The sequence below is a fragment of the Chaetodon trifascialis genome, chromosome 3, assembly GCF_039877785.1.
Source record: "Chaetodon trifascialis isolate fChaTrf1 chromosome 3, fChaTrf1.hap1, whole genome shotgun sequence".
In the NCBI taxonomy this organism is placed as follows: domain Eukaryota; kingdom Metazoa; phylum Chordata; class Actinopteri; order Chaetodontiformes; family Chaetodontidae; genus Chaetodon; species Chaetodon trifascialis.
The window spans coordinates 5,403,025-5,424,277 of record NC_092058.1 but is presented as its reverse complement, the minus strand read 5'-3'; the positions used below and the strand labels follow the sequence as shown (position 1 = coordinate 5,424,277).

At 40.3% G+C, this 21,253-nt stretch overlaps 2 protein-coding genes across 4 annotated transcripts in view; one reads left to right on the top strand and one right to left on the bottom strand.

Annotated features, from left to right (window-relative positions):
• cenpp (centromere protein P) overlaps window positions 1–21,253 on the top strand; it is an 89,939-nt gene that overhangs the window by 11,900 nt on the left and 56,786 nt on the right. The gene's annotated exons all lie outside the window — the stretch shown is intronic.
• Window positions 1,271–7,962, bottom strand: ogna (osteoglycin, paralog a). Its single transcript, XM_070959100.1, has 6 exons — window positions 7,714–7,962; window positions 4,778–4,835; window positions 3,441–3,605; window positions 2,600–2,802; window positions 2,218–2,310; window positions 1,271–1,945 (listed from the first exon to the last, which is right to left on the bottom strand). The coding sequence occupies exons 1-6, from the start codon at window positions 7,867–7,869 to the stop codon at window positions 1,775–1,777; spliced, it is 846 nt and encodes a 281-aa protein (XP_070815201.1). The 5' UTR covers window positions 7,870–7,962; the 3' UTR covers window positions 1,271–1,774.

Here is a 21,253-nt window from a genome sequence, read left to right as displayed (position 1 = left end):
AAGCCTTTGCCCTTTAGGAAAGGTATTTTGTAATGGAATAATTCAAAGGCAGAGGCAAAAACCCACAGTGTTGTATTCATTTCTAGTCATTTTCTGAGAGAACACTCAGCGAGACAGTAATATGACATGTCATCAGTACTTCGATTGGAAAATATTTTACCCCAAAATATCTAAAAACAGTGTCTGTTTCTGTAAACTGACATTTTCAGTCACAGGTGATGGTACGTCAGACAAAACTTCTATTTTCAAAACTTTTATTATTTTTGCAATGTGTTGGCCTCAAAGACAGCCTAAATCCCACGAACTCATTTTCTCTACATTTTTAGTCTGGAAATTTTAAAATGAAGCATGCAACAGCATTAATACACATAATCAAACAATGCACTTCAGTTATGTCTTCTTGCAATGAAATCTGTCCAAATGAAATTCCTGATGACCCACAATGAGAAAGATGAAAACTGTGATCTGACTTTGCAAGGCTAGATAAACGTGTGGGTAAGTTAGAAGCACCTGCTGGATAGTTTACTTGTAGTACCCTAAAACAGTTTGTTAATTTGAACGTAAAACCTCAAAGTGAGAGATTTTACTCTAGGAAGATGTCAACTTTGGCAAAAGCGGCAAGGATATCTTGAAGGTTGCCGTAATATTTTGTTATTTTGTTACCTACTTACAGTGACTTATAGCAACAAAATGCTTCTTTTTAAGGATTCATTCCACCAAGAGTGTGAAAACATCAGCCTATTGTGTTTCAAACAAATTGGTACAGGAAGTTATAAGCAAGCCTGTTGGCTTGTGACTGCATGTTTGTTGGTTCAGTGTGGTTTGTGTAGTTTAAGTCATCTAGGTAGTACAGCGTCAGGTCAAAATGAAACGATAAATTGGACTGTCCTCGTAGAGGTGTTGACGCTTCTCCACTCATTCGTGGGGTTACATCAGTTCTACTGGTGTTATGTCACCTGTAGAAGGGACATTCAGAAGGCACCTTGTCTGTTGTGTCTTCTGAACGGGTGGCCTAAATCTTTGAGGGTATTTATCACTTACAGTCCGTTTGACCAGGCTTTCGTATGCTTCAAACAAAGTGCTTGTCAAATTTATTAACAACATCTCAAGCCCGCTTTCCAATTGTGGAATGGAAGGCTGTGCTGAACAATTTTTGTTCTGATAAATATGCACATTTTACGCAGTGACTGGGCGGGGGTGAGGACTTGTGAAAATAGGCAGGCTTTGAAATTAAATTAAACTCTTCCATCACTTTATTTGTGAACTGAGTGTATCACCATAAATGCCTTTGAGGAGAGATTGTCTGAAATGGAGCTCACAGACTTTTCAGCCTGCCTTTTATTAGGGATATTCACTACCAGTAGAAACACTGATTTTGGACATGGTGTGACAAACTACTTGGTTTGAATCATATTGAGGCCTTCACACCCTTCTCAGGTGGTTTTGCACCAATTCATGTGAGTGAGGCTCTTTCATGTGTGACTTCCTGTAGACGTTTAAATGTCTGGTACTCTCCTTTGGTCGGTAGAACTGAGGAAGACCAGAGAATAGAAATTCCTTCAATTCTACACCTTCAGTCCAGTGAGTGGTTTCATTTCAACCTGACAATGTCACAAGCTGTTTGAAGGTTTGCTGAAGTAAAAACATTGGCAACTTTACCCCCACCACGGGACCAGCGCCCCAAAATCCAGAACTTCACGGTTCCCCCCAGTGCTCTGTTGTAGGAAAACTGCTCCATTAGCAACAAAGGGGCTACAGTAAATTTTCTGCCTCCTCAGCGGTACCGTCCGACAGGCAGTACCTTCATACAGGTGAAGCTGTCTGGATACTTAGACAGCACCACTGGGTTGCCGTCCAAACGGACCTCACTGAGACTTGGTCGTAAGTAGTAGGTGTCATTGGACCTGCAGAAGGTGTTGATGCTGACCTCAGTGATGTTGTTGTTCTGGAGGAAATGGAAACAATGTTGAAAATGTACCAGAGTAAATAAAATCTTAGCTCATAGAGTCAAAATCTTCGTGATATGGGACTGTAAAGTGCTCCTGAAGTATTGGTTATAATCTCATTTTGTAAGTTTTAGCAAAAAGTTGAATGAATGAACGTTATTTATTTTAAATAGTACATTTAGAACACGACAACTTTTACAACAGTTAGGGGATGTAAGTTGTTTCTGAATTAAATGTATTTGTGTATATTTTGTCAGTCAAAGATACAAACCTGTAGATGTAAGATTCGAACACTGTCAGGGATGTGTGGAACAGCCTCCAGCTGGTTATCTGCCAGGAACAGGTTTACCAGCTTGGTCATTTTCTGTTGGGGAAACAAATTTTCAGCTCAGTTTTTGTTAGTTGTCCTTTCATTTTGTGGAAAGTGAAGGTGTACTGGATCTGTTGATGTTTTGCTTTTTTGTTTTGAGTGAGCTGGAGTCAGGATGTGCTTAGTTTAGCATACATAATCCATGGACAAACAGGAGTTAGGAGCTGAAACTATTTGAACAACAGCAAGGTGTAGTGACTGTGTGCAGCTTCCATACCTGACAGCTGAGGTTGTATACGTTCTATAGTATTTGCGCAAAGAAGAGCTTCATAATGACGTGTACCTTGAAAGCATTAGCTTTGACACCCCTGGTTTTAAGGAGGTTGTTGTTGGCGTTAAAGGATGTGAGTTTAGCAGGGAGCATAGGAAGTTTGACCAGTCTGTTCTCCGCCAGAGACAATTCCTCCAGCAGAGTTAGCTTAGAGAACGCCCCATCTTCAATCTCTGAGATCAGGTTCCCCGTCAGGTCGATCCTCTTCAGAGTCACTGTTGATAAATGAAAAAATATATTTGTAATGACAATTTTAGCAATTCTGGACATCTCACTTTCTGTTCCTGTTGTTGCCACCATGTTCACGTTACATCAGATTTGAGTTTGTTGTTAATTTAGTTGATGACATGAAACCACATAGACCAGTGTCATTGTAATTTTGCGACCCCAAATGTGTCACATGCAATGAGTCTGAACAGCAAAAATTAAATATGAACACTGATATTTCTCAATGGGGCTGGATAATTATGATGTCACTCAAATTTAAACAGTCAGCAAAAGCTTATATCTATGGTGTATTTATCATATTTAATTCTTTTGTTAGATCTCAGCGCACATTTTCCATAATGCAGCTCAATGGTGTCTTTTCATTATCCCCTTCCTGTCTGGTAAACACAAGTTCAAGGTGTTTATTTGTCCCCGAGGGGCATTTGGTTGGTTTGGTACAAGGGCATTCTCTAGATAATAAAGCACAATCTAAATTTTCTAAAATTTCATAAGGTTTTCAATCAAGAATTATCAAATGCCTCATGCCACATGACAAAACATTCACCGCTTTAAATCTGTTACAGCTGGCCAGACAAACTCGGCCAAGAAGTCAACAGGTTGTGTTAGAGACAGTTTTCAGTCTTACCAACATCAGCAAAGTCTTTGGTGCTGATCTTTTTGATCTTGTTGAAGCGAGCATACAGGTAGGCTGTCTCTTTAGGCAGGGTGGGGACAGTGGTCATGTCTGGACTGACCTCCTCACAGTACACTGAACCAGTCAGACACACACACAGCAGGCAGGTTGGCAGGTCTGCAACACAGAGGAATCAAACAAACGTCAAGCCATCTTCAGAATTACTTGTATATCTTGTTTGTTGTTTTAGTTTGAAAAATATAATAAATTAATGGTCAAAATAGTTGTCAATGAATTTCCCATTGATTGAATAATCGATTAGTTGGCTCATCAGCTCTAATCTGTCCTCTTTCATATTGCACTACAGAATACCTGAACCAAACCGTTCAGTCAGACCCACATTTTTTTATCTTTGTAGTTTGAAAGACTTTTATGGCACAGAATAAATATATGATGAATAGCAGCCATCTTCCAACCTTCTTCATCTTCACGACTGTAACTCTGTTTATGTTGTCAGTCATCCCTAGCTCACCTGTAGATAGTTCAAAATGCGCCAGTGAGACTCCTAACTGGTACAAAGAAGAGATTTCCCCTGTAGTAGCCTCTCTGCACTGGTTACCAGTGAAACATGGATTGATACAATTTTTTAGATTTGTATTTGTCTTTAAAGGCTTGCATGGACTGGTGTTCAGCTTGCATTTCCTAGCTTCGCAGTTCCTGTTCTACTTTCAGACCGCTCAGATCCTTTGCTCTTAGTTACTCCTTGCTGTTCCACATTCCCAGTTGAAGTCCAACAGTAACCAAGCTTTTTACGTTGCTTCTCCCAGACTGTGGAACAGTTAGTCCCACACCGTCAGGCTTTACAATTGGTTTAATTTAGTTTCTTACAGTTATTTACCTATTTATTTTTTATTTAATTTGATTGTTGTTCTCTTTTTAAAGAACTTTGGTCACACTATACATTTGACTTGACTATAACTAGGATGTTAACCTCAGACTTCAAAGTTTTCACGTAAGTCAGCAACACTATTCTGATGGGCATGAGTTCCCAAAAACCTAGAAACGTGGATTGTGAGATAGACATTATGAACCACACTTAATATACAACTAGCTGAACTAATGTAACTGCTGTTTGCCAGTATTGTATGCTTGAGTTCGACCCAACACAACCCTCATTAACTTTTAAAAAATGTGTAGTTTTCCTCTGAGTGTGACTTTCGAACCATGAACAGATTGAGTCAAAGCAACTCAAAACAATCAGTGAGCAGTTTTACACTCCTCCTATAATTTAAATTTGATTTGAGTGTGTATGACCATGTGGACATGAAGTGAACAGATCTGTCTCTTACCAGAGGCGTCTCCTTCTGAGATTGGGCTGTCAGGTTCATCAGCAAAAGGCAGCGCCCTCTGCAGGAAAAACAAGGCTTGTTCAAACACTGGCCAGCTCATTGACCACAGCAAAACATTGACACTGCATGCATTAGGGTACCAGTTTTGGAAATATACTAACACTGCACTGTGCCACATTTTGGGTAGAAAAACAAAACAAAACATACAAATATCTGTACTGCATTGTGCTCGGCTCAGCCATGAGTCTCTTCGCTGACTCTAGCATAAAAGAGGTACCTTTACTTTGGAGGTACAAAATTGTTCTTCATCCAGTGCAACTAAACAAGTTGGTCAGGCTGTAGGTAGGTAGGTAGGTAGGTAGGTAGGTAGGTAGGTAGGTAGGTAGGTAGGTAGGTAGGTAGGTAGGTAGGTAGGTAGGTAATAAATTAATTGTAAATAGTGAGCGTGGTAACTGAATGTATGATGTTAGACTGTTGTGTCTAATAAACTAATTGGGCATCCAGATCATAAACAATACAACTACAACGCAATGTTTAAAAAACCAAGTCTGTGTTGGTGGGGGCGTGTTGTTGAAATAGGTGGTGAGAAGATCAAATATGATTCACAAAGTCCAGGTTCAGTTACAGAGGCATAAGTTTTCAACATCAAAACACTAAATTGCAGTTTGTATGTGAAGCACATTTCAGCTCTGCCAAGTTGGCATCATGACGGTCATCACTTTATCCACTTTTTCCACGATGTCCAGGTGAACACTGTTCACCTTAGTCATCTACCAAGAATGCGTGTTTGCATTTATGTCATTGTTAAATGCCATGCGTTGACAGATGATGTTTCTGCAAAAGTTGTTCACTGAAAAAGTTTTGTCAGGTTCAAAGTCTTTGCTGCAATGCTTTGGCCAGAGCCTCTGCATCTGGCCCCCACTGTGCCAGCACAGTAGTCTGAACACAGACTCTGTTCAGTGCCCTCATTATCAACAATCTGACATTGATCCGCAGGATGTATTTGCTGCCAAATTGTTCTTTAGTAGTCCACATTATAGTCCACAGCCAGCTTCCGGTTGACAACTGGCCACAGCCTGAACTGCTGCACAGTGTGCACGACTGTAGTTGTTGGTGAGCTGCAGTGTTAAAGAAATTAGTTCTTTTTTTATGTCATGATAATGAAGTTTTCATTCCCATTGTTGTCCTGAGTTGCTTCCTTGGATGTCAGACACTGTTCTTCCTGATATTCAGCAGTTTTGGATGTAACCACACCTGCTCAGTACATCTTTTTAGAAGTGTCTACTGTACTCACAGTGACCCATGACCAGCTTTGTAAAGTGAAGCTTGTGTAATACTGTAATGATGTCATATTGGAGCCGATGAGAATCGGTTTGGTTTCGAGGTTTTGTGCATTCTTAGCCCCTGACCCCAGAAGCTTTTAGATCTTTGGAGGCTCTGATGACTTTCATCCTTCAACCTGAGGGGTTTTGGGTATGTGGAAAGCTCCTGCCATATTCAGATCTTTGAACTGTGGTGGCTGGGTGACATAGATCACCAATGAGCCGTTCATGAATCATGGATCTGAAGGTATATCTGGAAGGTTGCAGCCAAAAAGAATGTAAACATTCAACCAATCTAGCTGATGTGCTAACATTAAAGTAACTGTTAATGAAGGCTGGAATCCTACACCGCCGCTGGTTTAATGGTTGTTTAATTTATCCTCCATCATTGGGGCCTGGGTTCAGTCTCCTGGAGTTGCTGTATCCAAAGTGTCCCTGAGCAAAATACCGACCCTGCTGCTGGGTCTGTGCACTAAGTGGCTGGGCCTCAAACAAATCAAATGAAGGAAACAGAATTTTCCACAATGTGGATTAAAAATTTAGCCTAAATGAAGCTTGTGGTTAATTGAAGCAGCGATAAAGGGTTTGAGGCTTGTCCCTGAAGGCTCTGGCACTGACAGAGTGTTCGTATGAAAAACAGCTGGTCCCAAATGAAGTTTTTACTCATTACAGCTGAAATTACATTTCAGAGCTATATTCACTCACACTTATTTCTTTCCCCTCATCCCTCGGGTTGTTTGTGGATATTTCACCTCCTGCAAGTGTTTCCAAAGGACAAACCAGACCAGACTTTGGTTTTGGTTTGTTCAAATATTTCTTGAAGAGGTTAGTGTGGTTAGGTAAGATCTAGTGTGGTCGCTTCAGGGTTTGGTTTGTCTGGTGGAAGATTAAGTTAGACTCTGTGTGTGTGTGTGTGCGTGTGTGCGTGTGTGCGTGTGTGCGTGCGTGCGTGCGTGCGTGTGTGTGTGTGTGTGTGTGTGTGAGACTGAGACTGAGCTGAATGAATTATTATCTCTGAGGAGGACAGTGAAGTCAAGTGCTGACAGTTTCTGTTGTTCACAAGTTGGAGAAAATTCAATTAAATTAAACCATGAAGTGGATTATTAGATTTAAGAATAATCTGATTATTGATTTTGAATATTGCCAACTTTTATGCATGACCTAATCGCCCCTGGGGATTACTACAGTCTTATCTTGTATGTTACCCCTTATCCCTTTTTTTCATTTGCTTTAATTATCAAATCTTTGAAAATTTCTGTTATAAGAGAGATCTGGCGAGATGTCTGGCTGTGTGTTTCTGTGCTCATATTTACTGCAGCATAAGCAGGTTTGTTGTTTTAATTTAATTGTGTTCACAGGATTTAATATTTGTATTTGTTTTCATAAATGAATCTTAATCATTTCAACAAGTCATATTGAATTACTATGTAACAGTGATAATCACAAGTGTAAGGATTGTCTTCTGAAGTCATGCTGCAATTGAATGGCAAAAACTAACTAATGATCAAAACACTTTACTTGCTGACATTGGACAACTTGCAGAAAAATGCATTAAAAGCTGGAGCAAATCAGTAAGTTGGCACAGAAGCATGATGTAATTGATAGAGTTCCTACCCTAGCCCTCCTTGATTTCAAATGGTCGCTGATGTATCCGTTCCACTCCATGCCAGGTAGAGATCCTGGTATCAGCTGTGAGTCATGGTCAGACCCCCTGGCTGAGGCTGCTACCAGCCAAGGCACCAGCATACAGGTGAATAAGAGAGCCTTCATGCTGTCCAAAGCAGTGTGATGCCGACACACCAACTCGCCTTAAAGCCTGAGTTTGGGTCAGCAGCTGCTCTCTGCTACAAGCCCCTGTTGGGATGTGTCAAATGACTGTATTTAAAGGCTGAACCAGTAGCTTCCAGCAGACTCTTAAAGCAGAGTTTATAGAGCAGAGCACTTAACCCTTCCCTGACCACCCACCAGTGAGAGAGAGAGAGACAGAGACAGAGACACAGACACAGACACAGACACAGACAGGATGCACAGAAAGAGGCAGACACATCAAAAACGGGCACATATGGAAAAAGACAAAGAGTCAACAAGAGAATAAAGCATCAGTGTTTTCTGTTAAATGTCTCTTAAATGTCTACAGAAAAAATATGCACAGCAAAAACTGCAGAGAAAGCAGGAAAATTGAAAGTTGACAACCACAGTGTGAGTGTGTTTTGTCAGGAGGAATGTCTGTGGTCTCTGCCCGGCCACTCCGTAATGACTCGTAATAACCAACCTATCCTTCATTAGGCTGGATGAGTGGGATTTTTTTCTGCGCTGGCTCTGTTTTTCTCTCAGCCGCTGGTCAGACAACACATTTAGCAGCCGTTACACAGACAGTGATTATAGGCTAAAATTTATGTGATTACTTTGGACTGACCAATAATCGAATCTGCTTGGCTTTCTGGACGACTCCTCTCGGAGTGACTTAGGTTTCAGGTTAAGGTTTATGTTACTCAGTGCTTTCACCTCCTTTTAATTTTCAACCAATGAAGATTGATCTGGAAAAGCAATGGTTTCTTAGCTAAAATCAGGACAGTATGATGTGAAAACACAGTCATACAGTGCAGAGATAGAAAGAGCACTAGAATATTGTACTCAGGTGAAAGTACTGTTACTTTAAAGATATTTTACTCAGGTAAAGATAAAATTACTTGTGTGAAAGTAAAAAATAGATCTATAAAAATATACTCTGATTAAACATTACTGCATTACATATGTCTTATGATGATGTATGAGCCTGCTGTTGTACTAAAGAGCATCTTGAGGCTACAAAAGAAATTGCATTAAATGTCAACATACACACTAGAGGAACAAGCAATAATAAATTCCTTCTCTATAGACTGCACTTCACAGCCTGTGCAGACAAGTAATTACCAATTACCAGCTGCGGCAGCATGGCTGGTATTTGTTTTCACCTGCGGGAACTACAGCAAAAGCAGTTTTGTGTACTTTGCCAGTTGTTTATATGTCTGTTTGTGAACAGATTTTGTCAACGCGATAGCAACCGTGAAAGATGCAGTCACGAAACTTCACAGGTGTGTAGCTGAGATCAAAATGAAGGCCAAGTTTGAAGATGGGTGTGATCCAGGCAAGGGTGCCCAAAGCAGGAGCTAGAAAGTAAGGAATCATTGCCCCCTCCCTCCGATTTACGCCCCTGGTCCACATTCGTTTTAAATTGCAGATCACTGTATCCCAGCTTCAGTCATTCTTGTCCACTCTAAGACATTAGGTACAACTACAGACCATCGCCTGATGGGATCCCGTCAGCTGTGACCCCAAATTGTTGTGCATGGTGCAATGGAACACATGACGTGACAGAAGTGAAATTGGCGAAACAGGTGAACTGCGCCACATACGCTAAACCACATATTAAAGCAAAGGAAAGACTGCATGGCTTTATATAACCAGTCTACTCAGGCTCTCTGTCTCACTTTAACCAGTTCCCTCAGCATTTTAGCATTTAACAAATTAGCCACACCCAGCATGCACCTGTTGGTCACACAACATCATGGAGGTGTTTTATTATTTATGATTTAAATCACTTAGTATGTTCCAATGTTCAATTAAGGCAGATGTAACTGTTTTAACTATGCCGAGGTAGTGTAATGCGAATTTTGACCCACAATGATGTCAACCTTAATTGTAGTGCGTTTTTGTTCGCTCAGTGCTAGCTGTGACACAGGTGCGACAGCTGTTGCACACCTCTCTAAGCCCATGTTTGTTTTCCAGAGTGTGGGCTGAGAGCAGAGTGTCTCCTTGCTGGGCTTGGAGCTCTCTGGAGCTCTGCACTCCTGTGTCTGCAGACTCACACCTGCAGCCTCTTCTCTGCTGCAGCTGCTGATTCAGCTTCTTTCTTTTATTCCATTCCCACATGGCTTATTGTTTTTCACGTGACTTTTGTTTTTCTCTGTAATGGATACAACTCGAAATGTGGAGAAGCACAGTACTTGTTATAACAATGTTCTTACGTAGAAGTAAAATTAAGGATTTTTGAAAAACTCCAAAATGTACAAGAATGCAAATATCCCCCTGATTGTGTTACAGTAACGAGAGTAAATTAAATAATTTGCTTCCTCTCCTGCTAAAGTGCAAAGATTGTGTGGTACTGGACAACTTTCATCCAAGTGAACTAATTTGCATAGTAGCATGGCTCCTATAGATCAGAATAAAGCCCTGTAAGAAGTTCAGGTGGGCATCAAGAAGGTTGTATTGTTGTGTTTCTTGGAGTCCTTTAGTTGTTTTTAGCAGAAATTGACGGAGTTCTAGGGTACTTCATGAGGTTGTGATGGCCACTGAGAAGGTTTTAGGGGGCCTTAAAGAGGTTGTTGTGGTTCCTAAGGGGGTTTAAGTGGGCCTTCTGAAAATTTTAGGGTTTGTCTTAGGTGGTTGAACAGGTTTGGAAGTGACGTGTTAGACAGCATTCTCCATCACCACCATCATCATAACACCAAATAAGGGGATTTGATTGGGGGAAAAAATGTCATCCCTCTCGTAGTTTCTGAGAATCTGTAGACGAGGAGCACCGATGCTGCTGTGGTTGCACATAATAATGTCACAACATAATGTCCCAGAGTAGTAGTAGTAGAAGTTGTGTATGAAGTATGTGAACAGGCACTATGCATGGATTAAGTGTCTTCAATCACCTTGCAGTTATCTTGTGAGTTTATGTTTGAGTTTTCTATTGACATGACATGGTTGTTGAAGCTTTCAGGATTGTAGGCATAGACTTTCACTGTATGTGTATCTTAGTTTTCAATGTCCTCTTTGAATAAAAGTGTTATGTCTGAAACACAGTCTAAATCTGTGCTTCTGACAGAAAGTGTTCTATCTAAACCAACTGGAGAGACTGTTCGTGAGACTGGAGCCAGAACAGTCCCTCCAGCAGCAGAATTTGGTTTCCTTATTACTTCCTTCCTGACGTTGAGGTGTTTTGAATGAAAATGTTGTTCAAAAGTTCAGATGCTTCTCATCTTTCAATCTTTCTTTTCTGCATTCTCATGTCTAAAATTCATTTGGTTGTCTCACATAACTTCATGGGTAAAGCAGTGCACCAACAGTGCCATGTCTTGTCCAGTCTTTGTATAAATTATATTTGTTGGAATGGTTGATAAACTGTGAAGTAGTGACATACAGAATTTACCATAGTCAACACTCTCTGAATCAGTCATGAATTTGACCTCTTCCAGGCTTGTTACTGATGGCAGGAAAACTGATCAATGACAGTCCTATTGAAAATGTGACTTTTTGGCATTTTTGGGGTCGGGGATGGGGAGGGTGCAGTATAACATGCAACCAAGGTCCCTGCTTGAATCGAATAGGGGTAATTGTGGTTATCTGGCATACTCTGTAACCATTCAGCTACCAAGCTGATTTCCATTTTTTATCTTTTTATAATCCTGACAATTGATTGTCGCCATTTCTTTGCCTACTTCACGCCGTGATCAGCCAGTTGTGCCGGGATGAGACAGAAGTTTTGGAGTTCTGACTTGAACTTTTCATGTGAACAACAGAGTGCAATGCTATAAATACCTTCTAGGAGAGATTGTCTGAAAATGTGCACTTTTACATCCATTTTTGAACAATATTGTGTCTCCCCCTCTTTATGACAACCGTTTTTCACTTTACCTTCCGATGTTGCGTTTTGGAACATCTATAAAGAGTTTGATTTCCAACAACAGGATACAAACTTGTTCTGTTTGAGGATAACCCAACCCCTAAGGTAGCCCAGATGTTCCTCTTTCCAGCAACATCTTCCAGCTATTCGTGAGGGATTCTGAGGTGCTCCCAGACCAGCTGGGATATATGGTCCCTTCAACATCTTCTGGGTCTAGCCCGCGGTCTCATCCCAGTTGCATATGTCCAGAAAACCTCCAGAAGGAGGTGTCTAGGAGGCATGCCTATCAGATCCTCAAACCTTTGGTGCATACAGCTGCAGATTGCAGTGAAGTGTGAAGCGGCTGAGATGAGAATTGGCACAAAGTTTCAGGTTATGGCAGTCTTCTGTAAAACAGTGAATTGCCCCCCGTTAGACTGAGAGTGAGCTGCTGCCCAAAGTGAAGGAGTTCAAGTATCTTAAGAGCATATACAGTAAATTAGCTACTTCTAAAATACGCTAGTTTGGTAGACAGTAAAACTTGATTGGTTGATGATCAGAATGAAAATGCTCCTAAAGATGATAGAGAAAGGTGAACAGGTTCTCAGCAGTCTGAGTGAACTCTAACCAGAACAATGATCCTTGGAAGATATTATGCGAAAATTCTGGACAAGTCATATCTTAGTTTTTCATCTCTTTAATCAATATATCTCTAAGATTTAATATGTTTCAGACCTCTATAGCCTCGCTTTTCGAAAGAGTTATGAAGTGCTGTACTAGCAATAACACACCAATAAATAACTGCTAATATGATAAACACAAAAAAATTCCAGAAATGAATTAAAAACAGAATTACTGGAAAGTGGCCAAAAAAAAAAGTATGGTGAAGTTTCCAAAGCAGAAAGGCCAAGAGATTCTCAGTAATAAAAAGAAGAGACTCTCTTCACTCACTCTATTCAACAGCTGCTGAGGTCCAGCTGCTCTTGGGTTGATTTCAACCTTGGTTGTCAAACCAGAGAGATGTTGGGCTTCCCCAGAGTAGTTCTGAAGAATTTGCTGGGGTTTTTTTTTTTTTTTTGGTGTTGTCCCCTGACATTGTGAAATGAAAGAAAGAAAGGGGAAAAAAAAACCGAAGAGACAGTACTTCTCTATAAACAAGCAATGCAAGAGAGCAAAGACTGAAGTTTAACTGCAAAACAGTTAAATAGAAAACATGTGACTATTTCAGTGTTCAAGAGGAGAGGAAAAAGAAGGGGGCCCAGATATAAACATCCAAGGAACATGAGCCCAGACTGTTACAGGTGTGTTAGCAATTATGAACACCTTTAAACTTTTACGACTCTGGGAAGAGGGCCAACAACTGGAGAATGTTTTTACTGTCACTAATTTTCTATACCAGAGTTTGGGCTGTCAGTGGTTTCAATAGTACTCCACTCCACAGTAAAGTAAGTCAATGAGGAAAGCCACCCACAACAGCATACTAAACACACATTATTGCTCTCATGTTAACGCAATCAGTGTGTTTGTGAACATGAGCAAACCTTTTTCTTAAAGATTGGAACTTGCGTTTTTGTACAAAGACAGAAATCGACATACTGTAACCAACTGTCAACACCAGCTGGTCCAGACTGGACTGAACTTGGTCTAACTAGGTCCAGTCACTTGAGATACCAAAATCAGAAATACAGATTGCCACCAAATTGTAATGTTTGTGCTCTCCTCAAAGATGCCCCATGGAGTTCTCTTGCAAACAAAGAAAGTTATGTTTACATTCAGTGTTTCTCACCAGAACACATTGTGTATATCCTTAAGGTCTGACAAACATGTTGAATGCATTTCCGTCCTCATAAAACATTGCAAAGCTGATTTCCTGAATATTTTTAGTTCTGTGTTGTTTACATTTATGTTTACTAGCTTGCAGTCTTCTCTTTCACTGCCTTTGTTGGTTCATTACTGTGTTTCTTTGTGGTTTACTGCCGGCAACTGTCAATCAGAGGAATAGCATTAAACTGGTGGAAGGCATGTATATCCTTTTGCCCTCTTGCATGCGTGTCCTTGAAACTAAACAAAATAGGGACCCGCTCATAAAAACATTGTGCAGCACCAGTAATGCTTTCAAGGAATCATTGTCTCAAAGTGTTTTCTGTTGATCCCCTTTTTACAGCTATCACGTCCATTCAGAATAAGTGCTACATAGACTCTTTAGCCTTTAGATGTGGTCCAATGCCACGTCGTAAAAGCTATTTCATTTAGAGCATAATGACGCCTTACAGTTATAATCGTTATGATTCCTGCCCTTGTTGATTTAAATCATCACTTCTTGTGCAGCTACTTACTGCAACCTACCTAACACAGCGGAAGATTTCTGATTTCATGCTGCACGTAGCTTGGGTTCAGAATCTGTAAATAAAGAATTTTATCACATCAGTGTTTCTGGTATCCTATTTTTTCTCTCTCCTTTGACCCTTGGTCTAGATAACAAAAACTCATCACGAAAAATGATAAAAATATTCCTTCCGTTGTCCAAGTAGGTTTGAGTGAATGCTATTTTTCAGCAGACTGGTGAAACCATTTAAATTGTGTTGTCACAATCCTTGAGGTTTCCTGCTCCAAACCCACCACTTTTCTCCCATGTAAACACAATCATTTTAATGGTAAACTTTTTTTCTGGCTTATTTCTTCTGACAGCTGCGGTTGATGTGACGTTGAGCTGAGTTTTAGGGTGACAGGTGTAAGCGAGCAGTACTTAACGGCAGACTGAAGCCAGCCTAGACAAAACAACATACGTCAGTGAATTTACTCCCCACAGTCACCCATTTGACTGTAGAGTAGCTTTCGACACAGTGGACCACCTGGCTAGGCATTAAACAGCCTTAGTCTGCATGGGTCTGGCTGACAACTGACATGATGTATTAACCCACCGCTGAGAGCTGTGTGTTTTGGTGTTCTGACATAGCCACCCGCTAGCTCTAAGCTGCCGCCAGCAGCTGCAGACCTAACTGAGGGTTTTTTTATTTCAGATCAGACTCCTTATGCAATAAGTGTTGCATGTTTTTCAAATTAAAATGGTTGACACAAAACTACTACTTTCAATTCCCTCATTAGCCTCCACATGAAACTAAACAGACAAATTAAATTGACCTGCAGAAAATTATTGCCCAATGTGCATTTCTCCAGAGCTTTTTAGCCTCTTTTAGGTTTGATTTTGCACAACATTTACTGTATGGTCTCAGTCTCAGCACTCACAGCGCTTTTAAGCAAACAAGGTCTGATAAACCTACAACTGCACAGCACCAAATGTCAGACTGACTTCACCACCATCAGCGTGTGAATGGGTGAATGAGAGGCAAATCGAAAAGTATTTCGTCCAGTAAGAGAAAAGTGCTGTATAAGCGCAGCCCATTGACCATTTACAAAAGATCATTTCTATTTTCTCAAAACAGAGCTAGTTGCTGTAAATGTCTTGAAATTGCTTTACTAGTTTCACTGTATTTAAATGAAATGTTAGTGTAACCTTACTACGCTGTGCAACTGTAATATAAAGGACAAAACAAATAATTGATTGGTTCGACAGATACTCAAGGTTAAAAGACATTGGGAAGAATGAGGACAAAGATCTTTGATCATGACAACCCTGCTTTTAACTGATCTCTGTGTCTTTCCGACAAGAAAAGTTAACTTGCTTCAGAGGCTCTGTCCTGGGGACCCAGACCTTTCAGGCCCCTGAGCCTGGTAGGCCTGTACAGTAATTCATCCACGACTATATCTCACCTCATAAATGATTACATTATAATGGAATTAATGTGATACAGTAGCTTAAACTGTCAGAATAGCAGTTTTCTCTTGTTGAAAAAATTACCAAACAGGCAATGGAAGTACTTTTGCCAGAAACAGATGGTTTTGGGATTAGTGTTCTTAGAACATTGTCAACAATCCAGTTTCTACTACAGTACCAGTACAGCTGTCTCATTTGATTGAAACTTCTTACCTGTTTATGCCTGTCCTCCCACATGTACACTGTGTACGCACAGCACCAATGTACCACACAGACAGGAAATTTCAAGGTCTGGAAAATACCAAACTGTGGGATCGCTGCTTGAGCTGGTCATTGTGGCGCCACAAAAATAGGGCATTTAAACTTTGAGCCAGTTCCAAATGTCTGACATTTAGTATTCATTTATCAGAAGTGGTCTTGGCTGAACACTCAGATATGGGACCTGTCCTCAACATGTCCCGTATATGACTTCCAACAGTAAGGCTGGATGGACTGACATGAAATGGACATAATCTGAACGTTCATGTGATGTTGAGAGTTTGCTGGGACAGTGTTGAGAATTGTATTTCAAATTTAAGACCCATTTAAACTCATTACCTCAGTGTTTATATGACTGATGTTTTATCCTTAGTCGTCTGTAGTGACATTATTTTTTTCTATGTATGACAGCCGTCCCCTCAAATTCTCCACAAGTGAAGTTGTCCCAGCATCTGAGTTGGCTGTTGTACAGTGTTAAATGAAATCTGTACTTAGGTCTGTGTTAACAGGCCTATTCTTTTTTCCCTGTAATCTTTTGAAAGTGAACCCCTGTCTAGGAGAAGTATTCTGTCTTCCTATTTACTGTAGAAGTGAGTGTTTTTCCTCATGCCGTGCTTTGGTTCAAATACTGGCATTCAGCCTTGGAATTCAGTCCCAGAGGATCTGAGGACGACCTGATGGTTTAAACAGAATGACTGCAGCCTCCACAAGGAGACCACCACTTTGGGTTTAGAAACAACAGGTTAGTTTTTAACTTATACAACATTTTTATTTTTCTCCAAAGCTCAGGAGTGAGAGACAAAGGCTGTACTGTTTTTCTGCACATTTGAATGGCTTCTTCCACATTATATCCTTATTACACTGGATTTTCTGTCAGGAAGTGTTTTTGTAAAAGGAAAAGAGATGCCGTCACTTGAGTATTTTTGACATCATACCTCATTAAAAATGAGCAGCATTCCCTTTCCTGTAGGCTATGTCACTAAGCCGACTAATTTAGCTGGCGTGACCTAAGACCCTATCTAAATCATAAGCGTAACTATACTATAATCATTTTAAAAGCAGGGGAATCTTAACTATAAATACAGTTTCTGTGTTCAGATGAAATTAAATCTGTAAGGCAAAAAAGAATAGGTCTTTATGTAGTCGATGTGTTGTATCACTGTGAAGCTGTATTGAAGAGTACTGCAGAGCTGCTGCTTGAAACTGCAGTTTGCCCACTGTCTATGTATGGTTCCTGTTGTCAGAGCCAGATGCATGGCAGATGTTTGGGATACACAGGGAGGAAGGCCAGGATTTAAAGTTGCTGTTGCACATACGACTCTGTCATGCAACATAAGTTCCTGTAAGACATCTAATAAATTGCTGTTAAGTTTACACTGGTGTAGTTTCAGGAATTGATGGCAGACCTGGACTGAAACATGCTTTCAATTACCTCCCAATGAGTTTGATATGACATAGATGCCATGCCAGATTGTTGTCCCTGTTTGGATTTTGACGAAAACCCACATACTGAGTTGAATGTGTACTCTTTCCTCTTTTGTTTATATTACATGCTCTGTTCAAGATATTTATTTGCCTTGAGCAATATTCGGGTTTTGGGGTCTTTTTTAATATTTTTTTTATTATGTCCAGGCCAGAGGGAGACCTTGCAGTCTCAGGGTAGAGAGTTCTGTTCTCCTCTGTTTTTTTCTTGGTTTGTTTGACTCAGACTTCATCGAGAGCCATTATATTCAGCTGCTGTGAATTACACTGTATCTTTGGTTCATGTCATGTTTGGGACATCTCAGCGTCTGCTGTCTGTTTATAGCCCCTGACTGTTTACTGTAAAGAGCCCTTCATGTTGTCTAAGCCTGGAAGCTCTTATCTCAGCATGATGTTTACTGTCCGCTCTCTACTCTTAACAAAACACCAGAGCAACCAGGGAGGAAGGTCATCCAGTGTGTTCTGCAAGGGGAGAGTGGGATGGGTGGCCAGGTCTGTGTTGTTATTGTTGTTTGAAGCACGGACAGAAAGAAGCTCTTAGTTTGTAAACCTACAGGACCTTGAATTATTAGATACTGAAATCCAAAGGAGTCAGAATAAACTCATTGGCACTTGTTATCTTTTATATGTCTTTCCAGATTGTTGGGGAAATGCATGTAACGCTATTTATCTCTCAAGATCTCCAGAAGTGTTCAAAGCAGATCCAATGAGGCAGAGTTTAGATTGGTAAATAAACTCTCACACGTCTGTAAATTTTATAGTTGATGTAGTATAGTCCTAGTTGAATAAAATACCATATCAGTCTATCAGCTGTTATTGAGTACTATGCCTTTCTAATCTATATTATTTCATGTTGAATAAAAGGTATTTTCTAATTGCTTTGGAGATCAGGGCCCATATTTATCAGTTGTCCCATACTAAGCAAATCATCTCAGAGTGCTGCATCTTTGGTACTGCTTTTAGGAACACATTTTAACAAGTGTCTTATCCAGTGAAAGAACTGCTATCTTTTGTCATACGAAGGAGAACCCCAGTGGTGCCCTAACCTGTTCATACAGTTAAAGTTTATACATAAGAAATGTTGTAATTTCTGCATTTCAATCATCATAATGTCATCATAATGTCTACTTTTTGACTGAAAGTCAGTCAGTCAGAAGCTACTTTGAAGTAGGTTTTCCTCATAGCTTAACTTTCAGAATGATCCCTTGTAGGTGTCTGAAGACATTTCGTCAAAACGGGATCAAGAGTAAGTAGTTAAAAGATTTCGTACAACTTAACCTGGTTATTCCGTGTTTACAAAAGTCAAGACTTGTGCATTAAATTGAAATGTCACACCACATAGATCTACCACTATTTAATTTTGCCGAGTAAGAGATTGATAACCAAGTGGCAAAATTAGCTAACTGAATGCATAGTCATCCAGCAGCAGAGATAGTGGCTCACCCCGCCTAAATGCATGGATACATGAAAGAGCCAGACACAGTGGCACCCAGCCTAAGATGCCTGTTCTAACTGGAAAACGAATACATGAGTTCTCAGTAGTAGTATTAGACTCATTTTGTCAATTATAGTAAGTTATTTGCTTTGATTGATCAACAGCCTGAGATGTATTTAACACATGCACATAGTGGAACTGCAGCTGTATTATTTGACACTGATTTGTTTTACCACAAAGACATTCACAAGTTAAAGAACTGATACAAGTGATTTTTACATCCTCTATGTAGAGATTTTGGCAAATAGAACAAGCGCTTTTGTTCCTCCTGATCAAATCCTTTGTTTTATCACTGTCTTGGCGCTGCGTTGTGTCGGCAGTGTTAGTGTCTTGATGATGGTCTCTGTTGGTACTGGACAAGGATGCTGAACCTGATTAGATTGTCAACTAAGACATGACATTTTGGACTAAAACAGCACGAGACATATGGAGTGTATTACTGGTTGACTGGGTTCCACTGTGCGGTGGTATTGGATAGTTGTTCTCTGTTCTCTGATGACTACTGGATTTGTTATCCCGGCATTCCTGGCATTTTACTTCTCCCAGACAGAAACTAAGAGACAGTTAAACATTGGCTCAAAAGTGATTCATGCTGAAATTAATTGTGTTGAAATACTAGAGATCAATCACAATCAAGACCTTTGTTTAGTTGTGTTTAAAGTCTTCACACGGTGGTTCATTTGTCTTCGGGTTGTCTGTCCCAACACAACATTTACAGTACCATGCTTATCATTGAGAAGATAAAGGCTAACTTAGAGCTAGAAGTTACTTTGTGTGACTTGGATCCTGCTGAGAGTGATCAAGAACAGAGGGAGCCTCAGAGTGAACATGTATTTCCAGGTACCATGTGTCATTGTTGGACCTGAGGCTGCTGAAAATGAAACTGTGTTGATATGATATCAGTGAAGATGACATCCACATCTGAACTTAACCTGGTGCATCAACAAAGATGTTTTCACTCACCCGTATGAAAAAATTGCACGTGACATCAAATAGCAGGGCCATCCACTTTTTAAACAATATAATCAATCAATTAGTTATTAATTGATATTGAATCTTTACACCACAATTTCTTCTTACACAGTGGAAAAATTTCTTATCCCATTATATATGACAAATACATAGCCCTGCCATTTGTCTTCATTCTGTGCCACAGTGTTTAGTGACTGATATCAGTGAATTCTCCACCATCTGAAATGCTAATTAAGGTTGTCTTGTCCCTCCAGTTACCCACAATGAACAGCTTGTTAACATTGTAGGTGCTCCTCATTAAAACTAATGAGCCCCACCATTGGCTGGCTGACAGTCTTCAGTGACAAGTGCAGCATGATGGGACTAATTGAAGGCCTGTGATTAACACAAGTGTGTGTGGACCAAAGCATAATGGAGCATATGGAGAGTGTTATTTGTTGAGTGGGTTCCAGTGTTGTTGGGTGGTATTGGGTAGTTGTTCTCTGTTCTCTAATGACTCCTGAATTTGTTACCCAGACATTCCTGCTGTTTGGCTTTGCCCAGACAGACAGTGGGATAAGACTGAAAATACCGGGTCTTACTGGTACTGTAGATACAGGGTCGCTTACTGTCACCACACTGCAAAAAGATGATTATTTACATTGAGAATCACAATTTTTTCCGACTCACAACGGTTAACCATTAATCAGTTAACTACCCAGAATATTTTGACTGGTTGCACATGTTGTTCTGTTGGTTAGTTTGCATACATAAACGCACGCACACTCCGCAAACAGCTTTACTTAGCCTGATGCCAGCAGCTCCCTGGGTTTAAGTGCAGTGTGAAAAGGCTAAAGCTAAACAATGAAGCGAGCTAAATGAAGTTCTGTGTGGGAAAATTTCATCCAAAAAGGCGGTCAAATGCAAATTTTGGGATGCAGTCCTTAAGTTTAGCAGTAATACCAGCACTATGTTAAGAGCAAGCACACCGCTGCCATCCTAGGATGGCTCCCAGCAGATCACGTTGCTGCTCGCGAGGGGTCTACTCACAGATTTGACTTTTAGATTGGGTGAGCGTAAGGGTCATGACAAAACCTTCGGCTTGTGCCTTTAAATGTAGTCCATTGTGGATTTTGAGGTGTGTTTCATGATATTATCCTTTTGTAGAAGCCATCTTTTCATTGCCAGGTGGGTCATTGTGACGATGTGATGTTTTCCTCTAGAATTTGTTGGTATTTAATTGAATCCATTCTTCTCTCTACCAATGAAATGTTCCCTGTGCCACTGGCTGCAGCACAAGCCAAAAGCATGATCGATCCACCCCCATTCTTAACATTTGCAGAGGTGTTCTTATCATGAAATTCTGCACTTTTTTTCTCCAAACATACCTTTGCTCATTGTGGCCAAAAAATGCAATTTTAATTCATTCCACGGGACTTGCTTCCATAATGCATCAGGCTTATTTAGATGTTCCTTTGCAAACTTCTGATGCTGGATTTTGTGGCGAGGACGCAGGACTCTTCCATGAAGGTAATATTTGTTTAGGTGTCCCTGCACAGTA